Genomic DNA, 13216 nt, shown 5'->3' on the forward strand with positions numbered 1-13216 from the left:
GAAAGAAAAACAGAATCATTTCATTTTTCTTGTCAGCAATAGAAAATCACATCCTTATCATACTGCATGTCAAAGTCATTTAGGTGATAATTCTATAAGGAGCCCCATAGCTGTAGACAGCAAGAAGGTGCTAAATTGTGATATTCTGGTCATTTATATGCATAAGTAGCCACTTATGTGCAAAAATAAGCTTTTATAGAATAAAGCAAACTACAGGCTTAGCAGAGAAGGGTTTACCTTCTACTTGATAGCCTGCCATGCAATCCCAGTTTTGAGCAGAACTGAGGGGCTTTCTTTTTGTTTGCGTGGCCAAAAGATCTAATGAAGAGGCACCCCACTCTCAAAAGATCTTCTGGGCTACATCCTCATACAAGGACCATTTATGAGATTGCAGTACCTGTCTGCCAGACAGTTGTCTTTCCCTGCCAGACATGTGACCCTGAGAAACATCCACAGTCCGACAGCTTCCTGACATAGGAGATATGAACCCATCCCTCTATGCTTATGCACAGGTACAAATCAAAGTAGGGTATACACAAAAGTAGCACACATGAGTTGTCTTGTTGGGCAGACTGGATGGACCGTGCAGGTCTTTTTCTGCCGTCATCTACTATGTTACTGTATAGTACAATGCAACCTTGTTGTCTCAATGGGAATTACTTGATTTGATAACCAATCTCTGAAAGACTTTAGAGCATTCCAGACTGCTCTTAGCTCCAGGAAGTTTATCTGATGAAGTTTTTCCTGAGAATACTAGAGACCCTGAGTATGCAGCCCATCTACATGAGCTACCCACCCCAGGTTAGGTACATCTGTTTTTATCTTTTAAAATAATAATGCTTTTTGTTCAAAGGCATCCATGTACAAACAAGATCCTTTAATCCCCCGAGGGCAATCTCCCTCCTGGAGGTCTTAATTCAATCTCTCTCCAAAGTTCACGAATACTAAACATAACACCAAGCACTGGAAAAATGTAGAAAAGGACAGAAGCAAAACTTAACTTTCCAATTTTGTTGTTGGAGGAATGGACAGTAAAATTGCACCCTTCTCCTCCACTGCTAACAACAGATTTCGTTCCTTGTATCTTGCTGCACCATATGCCTGGAATAGACTTCCTCAGCCGGTACATCAAGCTCCATCTCTGGCCATCTTCAAATCTAGGCTAAAAGCTCACATTTTTGACGCTGCTTTTATCTCCTAACCCCTACTCACTTGTTCAGCACCCATATGGTAAAATTATGTATAATCATACCTGATAATTTTCTTTCCATTAATCATAGCTGATCAATCCATAGACTGGTGGGTTGTGTCCATCTACCAGCAGGTGGAGATAGAGAGCAAACTTTTGCCTCCCTATATGTGGTCATGTGCTGCCGGAAACTCCTCAGTATGTCGATATCAAAGCTCTATCCGCAGGACTCAGCACTTAGAGAATTACACCCACGAAGGGACACTCTGCCCAGCTCACCACCGCCGAAACGGGGGAGGGGAATTAACCCAGCTCATCCCCACACAAGTGGGGGAGGGGAATCCGTCCAGCTCATCCCCGCGGAGCGGGGGAGGGACACCACACCCGCCGATGCGGGGGGATCTGGCTTATCCTGCAACCGCAACCGCGGGAGGAGCTGACTGACCCTAACACCGCCGAAGCGGGAGGGGTACAAAGCTGCCCTACAGCCGCACGAAGCGGGAGGGAGTGCCGGCAGAATTTATGTCTCAATCCAGCCCCGTAAAACGGAGGGGAGAGGAATGCAGCAGCTCACTGTAACACAAACTCGTCTCAACTCTTGAAGAATCCAAGTGAAAGAAGAACTTGAACACGAAGTCCTCCTGAAGTAACTGAAGGCTAAACTTGAACCTAAAATTCAACCAGAATATAAAGAGTACAGATATCTGGGAGGGGCTATGGATTGATCAGCTATGATTAATGGAAAGAAAATTATCAGGTATGATTATACATAATTTTACCTTCCATATCATCAAGCTGATCAATCCATAGACTGGTGGGATGTACCGAAGCAGTACTCACCCAGGGCGGGACATAGAAATCCCTGACCTCAACACTGAAGCTCCAAACCGGGCCTCCGCCCGTGCAGCCACAGTCAAACGGTAATGCTTGGAGAATGTATGAGCCGAAGCCCACGTTGCCGCCTTGCATATCTCTTCCAAGGAGACGGATCCGGCCTCTGCCATCGAGGCCGCCTGAGCTCTCGTGGAGTGAGCCTTCAGCTGGATAGGCGGCACCTTCCCCGCGGCCACATAAGCCGCTGCAATGGCTTCCTGGACCCATCTTGCCACTGTAGGCTTAGCAGCCTGCAGACCCTTACGAGGACCTGCAAACAGGACAAACAGATGATCCGATTTCCGGAAATCATTGGTCACTTCCAAGTATCTGATGATGACTCGTCTCACATCCAGATATTCAAGAGCGGAGTACTCCTCTGGGTAGTCCTCCCTACGAAAGGAAGGGAGACAGAGCTGCTGATTCACATGGAAGCGAGAACCAATCTTGGGCAGGAAGGAAGGCACTGTGCGAATAGTCACTCCTGCCTCAGTGCACTGCAGAAAAGGCTCTCGACATGAGAGCGCCTGGAGCTCGGAAACTCTTCTGTCTGAAGTGATAGCCACCAAAAAGACTGCTTTCAACGTCAGGTCTTTCAGAGATGCCCTCGACAAGGGTTCCAAAGGCGGCTTCTGCAATGCTCTTAGCACCAGGTTGAGATTCCACGCAGGCACCACTGAGTGCAGAGGAGGGCGCAGGTGATTAACTCCCTTGAGAAAGCGCACCACATCTGGCTGCGAAGCCATGGAAGCACCCTTCAGGCGGCCCCTGAAGCAAGCCAGAGCCGCTACCTGGACTTTAAGGGAACTGAGCGACAGGCCTTTCTCCAGACCTTCTTGCAGGAACGCCAACACTGAAGAAATTGGAGCAGTGAAGGGAGAAAGTGAGCCTGCTTCACACCATGCTGCAAAGATACGCCAAACCCTGGCGTAAGCAGTAGAAGTAGAGCGCTTCCTCGCTCTCAGCATAGTGGCGATGACCTTGTCTGAGAAGCCCTTCTTCCTCAGACGCTGCCGCTCAATAGCCAGGCCGTAAGACCAAAGGGAGAGGGATCCTCCATCACCACGGGACCCTGATGTAACAGGCCCTGCTCCACTGACAGCCGCAGAGGATCGTCGACTGAGAGCCTGAACAAGTCCGCATACCAGGGACGTCTGGGCCAATCCGGACCCACCAGGATTACCCTGCCGGGATGCTTTGCCACCCGGTCTAGCACCCTGCCCAACATGGGCCAGGGCGGGAACACATAGAGGAGCTCTTGTGTCGGCCACTGTTGGAGAAGAGCATCTACTCCCAGGGATCAAGGGTCCCGTCCTCTGCTGAAAAAGCGCGGCACTTGGCCATTGGCCGATGACGCCATCAGATCTAGGCTCGGCTGGCCCCAGCGCTTCGTGATGTCCAAGAACGCCTGAGCAGATAGTTGCCACTCTCCGGGCTCCAAGGTATGGCGACTGAGAAAGTCCGCCTTGACATTCATGACTCCGGCAATGTGGGCCGCTGAAAGCTGCTCCAGGTTTGCTTCCGCCCACTGGCAAAGACTCATAGCCTCCTTGGCTAGAGGGGCGCTCTGGTACCTCCCTGGCGGTTGATATAGGCCACAGCCGTGGCATTGTCCGACAGGACCCGTACAGGCTTCAACACGAGTACCGGGATGAACTCCAATAACACCAAGCGAATGGCTCTGAGTTCCAGGAGGTTGATAGACCACTTGCCTCTGCAGGAGACTAGAGCCCCTGCGCTGTCCTTCCCAAGCAGTGGGCTCCCCAGCCCATCAAAGAGGCGTCTGTCGTGACGACAATCCACTCCGGGGTCACCAGAGGCAATCCTGCAGACAACTTGTCTGTCTGCGTCCACCAGCTCAGCGCCTTGCGCACTGCTGGGTCCACGGGAAGGCGCACAGCATAATCCTCCGACATCGGAGTCCAGCGCAGCAGCAGAGATAGCTGTAGTGGTCTCATATGAGCCCTGGCCCAGGGCACTACTTCCATCGTGGCCGTCATAGAGCCCAACAGCTGCACGTAGTCCCAAGCCCGAATAGGAGAGGCTACTAGGAACTAGTCCACCTGAGCCTGAAGCTTGACAATCCGATTGTCTGGCAGGAACACTCTGCCCACTTGGGTGTCGAATCGAACTCCCAGATACACCAGGGACTGAGTCGGGCGCAGCTGGCTCTTCTTCCAGTTGATGATCCATCCCAGGGAGCTCAAAAGAGCAACTACCCGGTCCATAGCTTTGCCGCACTCTGCATAAGAGGGGGCTCGGATCAACCAGTCGTCCAGATAAGGATGGACTTGTACTCCTTCCTTTAGCAGGAAGGCCGCTATGACCCCCATTACTTTGGAAAAGGTCCGCGGAGCAGTAGCCAACCCGAAAGGGAGGGCTCTGAACTGGAAGTGTCGTCTCAGGACTGTAAAACGCAGAAAGCGTTGGAGAGGAGGCCAGATGGGAATATGCAGGTACGCTTCCTTGATGTCCAAGGAAGCCAAGAACTCTCCTGCCTTCACTGCCGCTATAACAGAGCGGAGAGTCTCCATGCGAAAGTGCCTCACTTTCCAGGCCCGATTGACCCCTTTGAGGTCGAGGATAGGCCGGACAGAACCTCCTTTCTTTGGAACCACAAAGTAAATGGAGTAACGTCCCTTGCCAATCTGATTTTTTGGCACCGGAACGACCGCACCCAGGCGGATCAGGTTGTCCAAGGTCTGCTGCACTACCACAGCTTGACCGGAGACTTGCAGGGAGAGAGTACAAACCCGTCTCTTAAGGGTTGGCAGAACTCTAGCTTGTAGCCGTCTCTGATGACTTCCAGCACCCACGCGTCTGAAGTTATAGTGGTCCACTCGCCCAGAAACGAGGACAGCCGTCCTCCAATCTGCACTGGGGCGTGGACCAAGGCCCCGTCATTGGGTACGAGACCCTGGGGGAGGACCGGAGGGAGCACCTCCGGGACGGCGGTCTCTGCGAAAGGAATGCTGCTTGGGGGAGAAATTCCTCTTGAAGGAAGAGGGGGCAGAGGAACCCGACTTGCCCGGGCGGTATGGAGGTATCGGGACGAGTACTAACCCGAGCCCTGACCTCTGGTAATTTCTTGCCCTTAGACGTGCCGAGATCGGTCACGATTTTGTCCAGCTCGACCCCAAAGAGCAGCTTGCCTTTAAAAGGCAATCTAGCCAGGCGGGATTTAGAGGCGTGGTCAGCAGACCAATGTTTCAGCCAAAGCCACCGCCGCGCAGAGACTGTCTGAGCCATGCCTTTAGCTGAGGCTCTCCAGACATCATACAGCAAGTCTGCCAAATAGGCTAAGCCCGATTCCAGGGCCGGCCAATCAGCCCTCAAGGAATGATCCGAGGGGGAAGCCCGCTGCACCATAGTCCGGCACGCCCTGGCCACATAGGAGCCGCAAACTGAGGCCTGCAAACTTAAAGCAGCTGCCTCCAAGGACGACCTTAAGGCCGCCTCCAATCTTCTGTCTTGGGCGTCCTTTAGGGCCGTGCCACCTTCCACCGGCAACGCCGTTTTCTTAGTCACCGCAGTGATTAAAGGATCCACGGTAGGCCACAGATAGGCCTCACGTTCACTCACAGCCAAAGGATAGAGGCGGGACATAGCCCTAGCCACTTTAAGGCTCGTTTCCGGGACATCCCATTGAGCTGCAATTAAGGTGTGCATGGCATCATGCACGTGGAAGGTTCTAGGCGGGCGCTTCGTCCCCAGCATAATGGCAGAGCCAACAGGGGCTGAGGGAGAGACGTCCTCCGGAGATGAAATCTTCAAAGTGTCCATGGCCTGTAACAACAGGTTGGGCAAATCCTCTGGGCTAAAAAGCCGCGCTGCAGAGGGGTCATCCGTTCCATCCGAGCGGGGATCTATCTCTTCCAAGGAATCCGCAAAGGATCGTTGGGAGACCTCAGACACGCTGCCCTCATCTACATCGGAGGAGACAAAAGTCCTCCAAGGCCTGGAAATCAACCCGAGGGCGATTACCTCTGGGAACCTCAACCTCTTTATCAGAAGAGGGAGCAGGGGCAGCGTTTTGCATGAGGAAAGCCTGATGCAGCAGCAAAACAAACTCGGGGGAGAAACCCCCCAGACTGTGCACTTCCGCAGCCTGGGCAACAGCCCTAGACGCACTCTCAACCGGCGCTCGCAATAGCGGGGGAGAGACATGCTGCGCATCCAAAATGGCGTCCGGCGCGAAACTCCGTGAAGGAGCCGCGCGGGAAGAACGGCGCTTAACTTTAGCCGCTTTGTGCCGTCGCCCAAATTAAGGGCGTTCATGGCATTAATGTCTCCAACCTCAAGGGCGGCCCCGAAGAAGCCGTCCGAGCCGCGTGGCCGGCCAAGATGGCGGAGGCGAGGAGCGGGGGATGGGCGTTTATGGCGGGAAAAAACCGCCACGCCGGAGGAATGACCGGGACATTCATCGGTCACTAAACTATCACCCATCAAGGGCGAATCAGGTTGTAAAACCCCCGCATCCCCTCTAGAAGCGCTCCAGCGATCCGGGGAGCGACCCTTTGCGCCCTCGCCCTCCGACGCCATTGCCACGAGGAGAAGAATCGGGGAACCCCCTGCCCGCTATAAAAAGGTAAAATTACCTGCTTGCCGCTCCGAGCTGTAACGAACTGGTGTCCCAGTGAGTAGCTGCAATGAACGTTTAAAGAAACGTCGAATTAAACGCCTTTAAAGACGTTTAAAAATATTTTTTTTTTTTTTTTTTAAACGGAGCCAGCGGGAGGGGGGAGAAAAGGAGGGACCTGGCACCACCAGGTTTGCACTTGCTCAAAAGAGCCCTCAACCCCAGGCCTCAACAAAACCTAAGGATTAGGCTTGGAGGCCTAGCCAGAGCTGCTGCTGTGTGTGACCACCACCTGCTGAGATAGAGAACATACAGAGGAGTTTCCGGCAGCACATGACCACATATAGGGAGGCAAAAGTTTGCTCTCTATCTCCACCTGCTGGTAGATGGACACAACCCACCAGTCTATGGATTGATCAGCTTGATGATATGGAATTTATCATTCCCACCTTAGTAATTCCCATAGCCTTTATTTGTCCTGTTTGTCTGTCCTAATTAGATAGTCCCAGCTCAACAGAGCTTACAATCTCTTCATGTCCAGTGTACAGCGCTGCATATGTCTAGTAGCGCTATAGAAATGATAAGTACTAGTAGCAGTAGTAGTAGTGGTGGTCCAGTGAAGACTAACTCAAAATAACCCGATCCTTAGATGGGCCCTAGTATTACCATATTGAAAATGAAACTATACCATTCCTCTATGGTTATGTTCCACTAATAAGTTAAATGATTAACTGGCTTTCTTGAAAGGATTATATAAACTTTGGATGCACGACTAGGGACACAAACATACACGTATTTATTCAATATCACAATTCGTCATGTACAGCCACAAAACAACCTTTTAGGGTGGATAGTGTTCACAATGAGCTCCTTTTATTATCAACCAGAGATAAGAGTTTTCAGTTTTGGCACAGTATAAGTCATCACAAGAATAAAATATAAGAAAACCAATAGACTACGTTAGGGGCTTATAGCCCATTTAGTTGTGTTTAAACAAAAGAAATCTGCGTGAAGCAAAATTTATTATTTTTATTTTGACTTATTAAACCACTTGCTCTTGAAACATATTCAAAACAGAATAATCCATTTGTGTATCTAAAAGGTAAACGTCTATAAAACAAATGAAAATATGATTTCATGTGCCCCAATGAAAGGTAGTTTAATTTTACTTCCATTTAATTTCAATATATTTCATCATCTTTATAACACCAGGCTTCCCAAGGCAGATTACAACAAGAGTTAAGATGAACCCATCAGGAAACAGGATATCCTCACTGAAATTTGGCCGTCTGTACTGTATAGAACAGTGTAGAAAAATGAGCGCAAAATACAGAGTTTATAACTGCTTTTGTTACCAGCTACATTAGTCTTTGAAGCTGTTTTAGTGATATTCAATTTTTTATTTCATGATATTAATATCTAAATATGGGAAACTTTCAAATAAATTAAAAAGCTGTCAAATAAGTTTAAAATAATAATAATAATAATAATAATTTTATCCTCCACCTTTTAAGGCACTGCCTATCCAACTTGAATAGCTTTTGACTTTTTACAGATGGACCGCGCATAGGCAGTACCTTATTTCTAATAATATTTTGCTATTGTTTATAAAATAGCGTTTGCTATTGCTTTGGGTGTACTAAAACCCTGGGAAGCTCCACCTTCTGGCTTCAGCTTATATAATGGACTAGATAGGTTCACTTTGACTCCTGTTTTCTTCAACATCCTTGACCTGTACACATACTAAATGAAAGGAAGTTTTCAGCTCATGGAATTTACCCAGCTATTAAGTTTCCTGGGCAAATTCTTTGGAACACTGGCCTAATACAGCCATCTCTCTATCTATATCCTTTCATAAACACCAAAGAAAGTTACATTTTTTTATTTTGCTGCTTCCATTTGTGAAACTTTTCTCACATGTAAAGCTTTGTAAATGTATACCTCAGACATATTGTCCCTTGGCACCTCTGGTTTGTACCAAAGGCAATGGAGGGTGAAAATGACTTGCACAACTTCTTTGGTTCTTGACTCACTGCTGAAGCTGCCAAATTACCCAGCTCCAGGAGGGAAACTTTTTTGGCCAATCTGGTGGTTGAACTTGCATGCCAATTCAGTGTGTTATTTGAAGTCCTAGATACTACCAAGTTAAATTAGTGCTTCATGTCCCATAATGTACCAGGATAGGGTTAGATTTAGATTTATTATTTATAACCCATCCTTATTCAGGGCAAGGTACAACATACACATCTAAAAATACATAAAACATACAAAGCAAAAACATAACAACACCAGTCAGAACTTAACCTACTTCATAGCTCATAAGCAGTCAACAAAAACATCTGAGGCACAACCTTATACTTGACCAGGAATAGCATGAAAAGTCATATACATCAAATGCCAACAAATGAGTCTCATGTTTCAGTCTAGCTAGCAAATGATTCCATTCGAAAGGCCCAGCAATCAAAAAGGATCCTTTTCTAGTCACATCCAGTCGAAAGTGATTCAAGGGGGGGGCACAACTAAATTTCTAGCATTCATTGACAGCAACTGTCTCTGTGGAACATATCGCTGAATAACATTCTTTAAATACATAGCAGTGTCATGAAAACAAAACATGGTGAACTAGCATCAATAATTTAAATTTCACCCTAAATGCAACCGGTAGCCACCTCTACCACTTTAAGTATGATGAAATATGATCAAATTTCAACAGACCAAAAACGAGGTGCACCGCCAAATTCTGCACAATTTGCAAGGAGTAAATACAACCCTAATAGTCAATGTTACAATAATCCAAGCCAGTTAACACCATGTCTTCCACCACCCATACAAAATCCACTGCTGGAAGCAAGTGACACAATCTACTCAAAGGAGAAATTAGGCCTTACCTGCTAATTTGCTTTCCTTTAGTCCCTGGCCCCTCCCACACCCAAATGCCTTGGATTTGTTCATTTTTGAGCTGGACGCCTTCTGTTTCCATTATCGCTGAAAAATGAAACCGCCCAGCTCAAATCCACCCAAATCCGATGCATTTGCCCGGCACAAACCATATTATCGAAAAAAAAGATGGACGCCCATTTTTTTTCAAAAATACGGTCTGTCCCGCCCCTTCACGTACCTGTCCTCGGAGATAGACGCCCATGGAGATGGGCGTTCACGTTCGATTATGCCCCTTCTATGTCTTCACCTGTGTCTGCCTTGACCACTTTGCATGTTCTGAAACAGCAGTCTTGGAAAAATGGAAGAAACACTAACCTGGAAAGAGACTCAGGGCTGTTAATGAAGATATCATCTGCTAAGTCCATATCCTCTAAGCGTGCGATTCTGTCTGCAAATCCGAGCCTCACCAGAGGAGTTCCAGTAGATGGTCCTGGCTGTGGCACAGAAAATGGCTGGAGAGGTGCTTCACATTTCGAAATAGGGACCTAGCAAAGAGGAAAGAGGAGGCATCATAGCTTCTGCTGCTAATTTATTTCAGAAAGAAATTTTTAGCTGCATGTGGAACACAGAGGAATGCTAGTTGCAAAACAGTGGAATGACACGCAGGGAGCAAAAGCATAGCCATGGGATCCAAATGACTAAAATCCCGGCTGTCTGAGGTGACCTGCTTAGTGACAAAATGGGTTGCGATTACATTTGTACGAGGGCAAGTAACTTCATTCAAAGAAACAAATGGCATAATGTGGCACACAGTAATATCATATTTATTTTCTTTATTTTTTTTTTGTTACATTTGTACCCCACAAGGAGCTGCCTGTGCCGGGAATCGAACTCAGTTCCTCAGTTCCCCAGGACAAAAGTCCACCACCCTAACCACTAGGCCACTCCTCCACTCCTTTGGATTTAGCTCCACTTATTTGGATTTAGCTTGCACCTTTTCATTGGTAGCTGAAAGTGAGCTACATTCAAGTACAGAAGATCATTACATTTTCCCCAGAGGGCCTCCAATCTAATATTCTCATTTAATAATTTGTATTAAAGAGATTTAATGCGTGTTAATGCAGTGCCATTATTCTTAATAGACCGATTTGTAATGTGCTTAACTGAATTATAGTGCATTCATGTGTATTAGCACACCTTAATAAATAAGGACCTAAATGAAGCAATGGTACATCGAGTTGCTCAAGGGCACAAGAAGTTAATCAGTGGAACACTAGGATTGCACTCTAGAATACCTATGGATGCCTTTTTTTTTTCAGAGATGTATATTACCATCTGCTGTTTCTTCGAATATTCCATCCTACACCATAGAGTGGTCAAACTATACTCCTCCCCCCCCCCCCCCCCCCCCACCAAGAGCTACATACACACACACACACACACAAATACTATGTATGAACTTGGTGCTTTGAATTCATAAAGGACTTTTGCCTAGTCTGTTCAGATGGAAAAATCTTTATTGAATAAGACTAAGAACACGTGTATATTTGCATACGGTGCCTTGTTAAAATCTTCATCCCCCGTCTAAAAAGACACAAGAATTGTATTTTTTAGACAGAAGAATGTGAAAAATGTTCAAGGCTCCCAAGAACTTTACAACCTTCCATAGTTTAACTCCTCCTCCCATATCTTGTCAAGACCTATATATAATTAATCTGAAAACTCCTTAATTCATAGAATTCTGAGACTGGATGTCTTGAGGTACAAGACTTAGTACAAACTACTACTGATTTGGCTCTTCCTGTATGTCAACTAATAGTACTGAAATATCTTACAGTGAATGAACTGAATCCATAAAACACTTCAAACAGTGATAAATTGAAGTTTCCAGCAAGCTTTAAAAAGGGTACAATTTTTTCCCAACTAGAAAATGTTCTAAAACCCAGATGCTTTTTCATTGCCAGGATGTCCAATTAAACCAAATTGAAGTAATAATCATATTCTGCTATTATACTTATATTTTTTTTAAATCTACGTCACATGGTTAGTAATTTTATAACAGGTTGCCTAGATTGGAAGGGCAAGCAGGCAGCTATTTTGGGCCTATATCTAGGTACCTATCAGGCTTATTTTCGAAAGAGAAGGGCGCCCATTTTCGACACAAATCGGGAGATGGGCGTCCTTCTCTCAGGGTCGCCCAAATCAGCATAATTGAAAGCCAATTTTGGGCGTCCCCAACTGCTTCCCGTTGTGGGGACGAACAATGTTCCTGGGGGCATGTCAGAGGCGTATCAAAGGTGGGACTGGGATGTGCCTAACAGATGGGCATCCTCAAGCAATAATGGAAAAAAGAAGGGCGTCCCTGATGAACACTTGGCCGACTTTACTTGGTCCTTTTTTTTTTTATGACCAAGCCACAAAAATGTGCCTTAAATGACCAGATGACCACCAGAGGGAATCTGGGATGACCTCCCCTGACTCCCCCAGTGGTCACTAACCACCTCCCACCCTGAAAAAAATCAACTTTAAAAACTTTTGTCTTTTTTTTTTTTTTTTAAGAGTATGGGTGAAGGACGTCCTTTGCTATGCCTCCATCCCTGCTACGGCAGTTGAGGACATCCTTCGCTATGCCTCCGTCCCTGCAATGGCAGTTAAGGACGTCCAAAATGTGAATGTTTCTGTGAGAAGGACGTCCATGCCTTTGCTATGCCTCTGACATCCCCTTTATTTATTTGGATTTTGGATCACAAGTGGCAGCAGTGGGATTTGAACTGGCCACCTCTGGATTGCAAGACCAGTGCTCTAACCACTAGGCCACTCCTCCACTCCACTCCCTTGAAATTTGGCCGTCCCTGTGGGGGGGGGGGGCAGTTGAGGACGTCCAAAATGTTTGAAAGAAGGACATCCACGCCTTCGTTATGCCTCTGCTGACAAACACATACCTTCCCCTCCAGGGACCTGCATACTGCCCCCCCCCCCCCCAACAGGGACATGGAATGTTGTTTCTAATCTGGGTTTCCTCCAGGTACTTGTGACCTGGATTGGCCACTGTTTGAAGGAGGATACTGGGTTAGATGGACCATTGGTCTGACCCATTATGGCTATTCTTATGTTTGGCAAAAAAAGTAACCCCCTACAATTTTTTGCTGTTCTCAGCAACCGCTTGAAATTTCAAAGTTATATTTTGCAGATTTATTTGTTGTTACTATCTACCTTTATGTAGTGAGTGGAATGAGATTATCTTTAAACACAGTGAAGTTACAAACTATTTTAGCGTGACCACCAAGCGATTTTTGCACATTCAAAAATATTTGCACTGTACCATTGTTTGAAGAACCCCCCCCCCCCCCAGGGTACCAGCTTACTATTAATGATGTCACAGTGATGTAGACTTTTGTCTGGGAAGCAATGTTGGAGGCCTATCACAAGCTCCAACCAAAGCCACAAACAATCGCTAAACTCAAGGAAGTGCTACAGATGATCTGGGACAGCCTGCCACAGGGACCAATTGACCTCACACACATCTCTCTCCTTCTCTCTTCAATTCTTTCAGTCATACTGAGCCCCTCCCTCTTTCAATTAAAGCTGGAGGACACTTCTTTTTAATTATTTTTTTTATTTTTAATATATCAAGCAAACGCTTGTTTGAAAAGCAATACATTTCAACACATTTAAGGACAATACAAATCAGGAAA

General features: G+C 46.8%; 1 protein-coding gene across 2 annotated transcripts in view; it reads right to left on the reverse strand.

Annotated features, from left to right (window-relative positions):
* Positions 1-13216, reverse strand: part of FAM13A (family with sequence similarity 13 member A) — a 501662-nt gene that overhangs the window by 252961 nt on the left and 235485 nt on the right. For both annotated transcript variants that reach the window (XM_030190686.1, XM_030190687.1), the window contains one exon: positions 9897-10066. In XM_030190686.1, coding sequence (XP_030046546.1) covers positions 9897-10066 — 170 coding nt within the window. The remainder of the gene's footprint in view (positions 1-9896; positions 10067-13216) is intronic.

The sequence above is a fragment of the Microcaecilia unicolor genome, chromosome 2 (assembly GCF_901765095.1).
Source record: "Microcaecilia unicolor chromosome 2, aMicUni1.1, whole genome shotgun sequence".
NCBI lineage: Eukaryota > Metazoa > Chordata > Amphibia > Gymnophiona > Siphonopidae > Microcaecilia > Microcaecilia unicolor.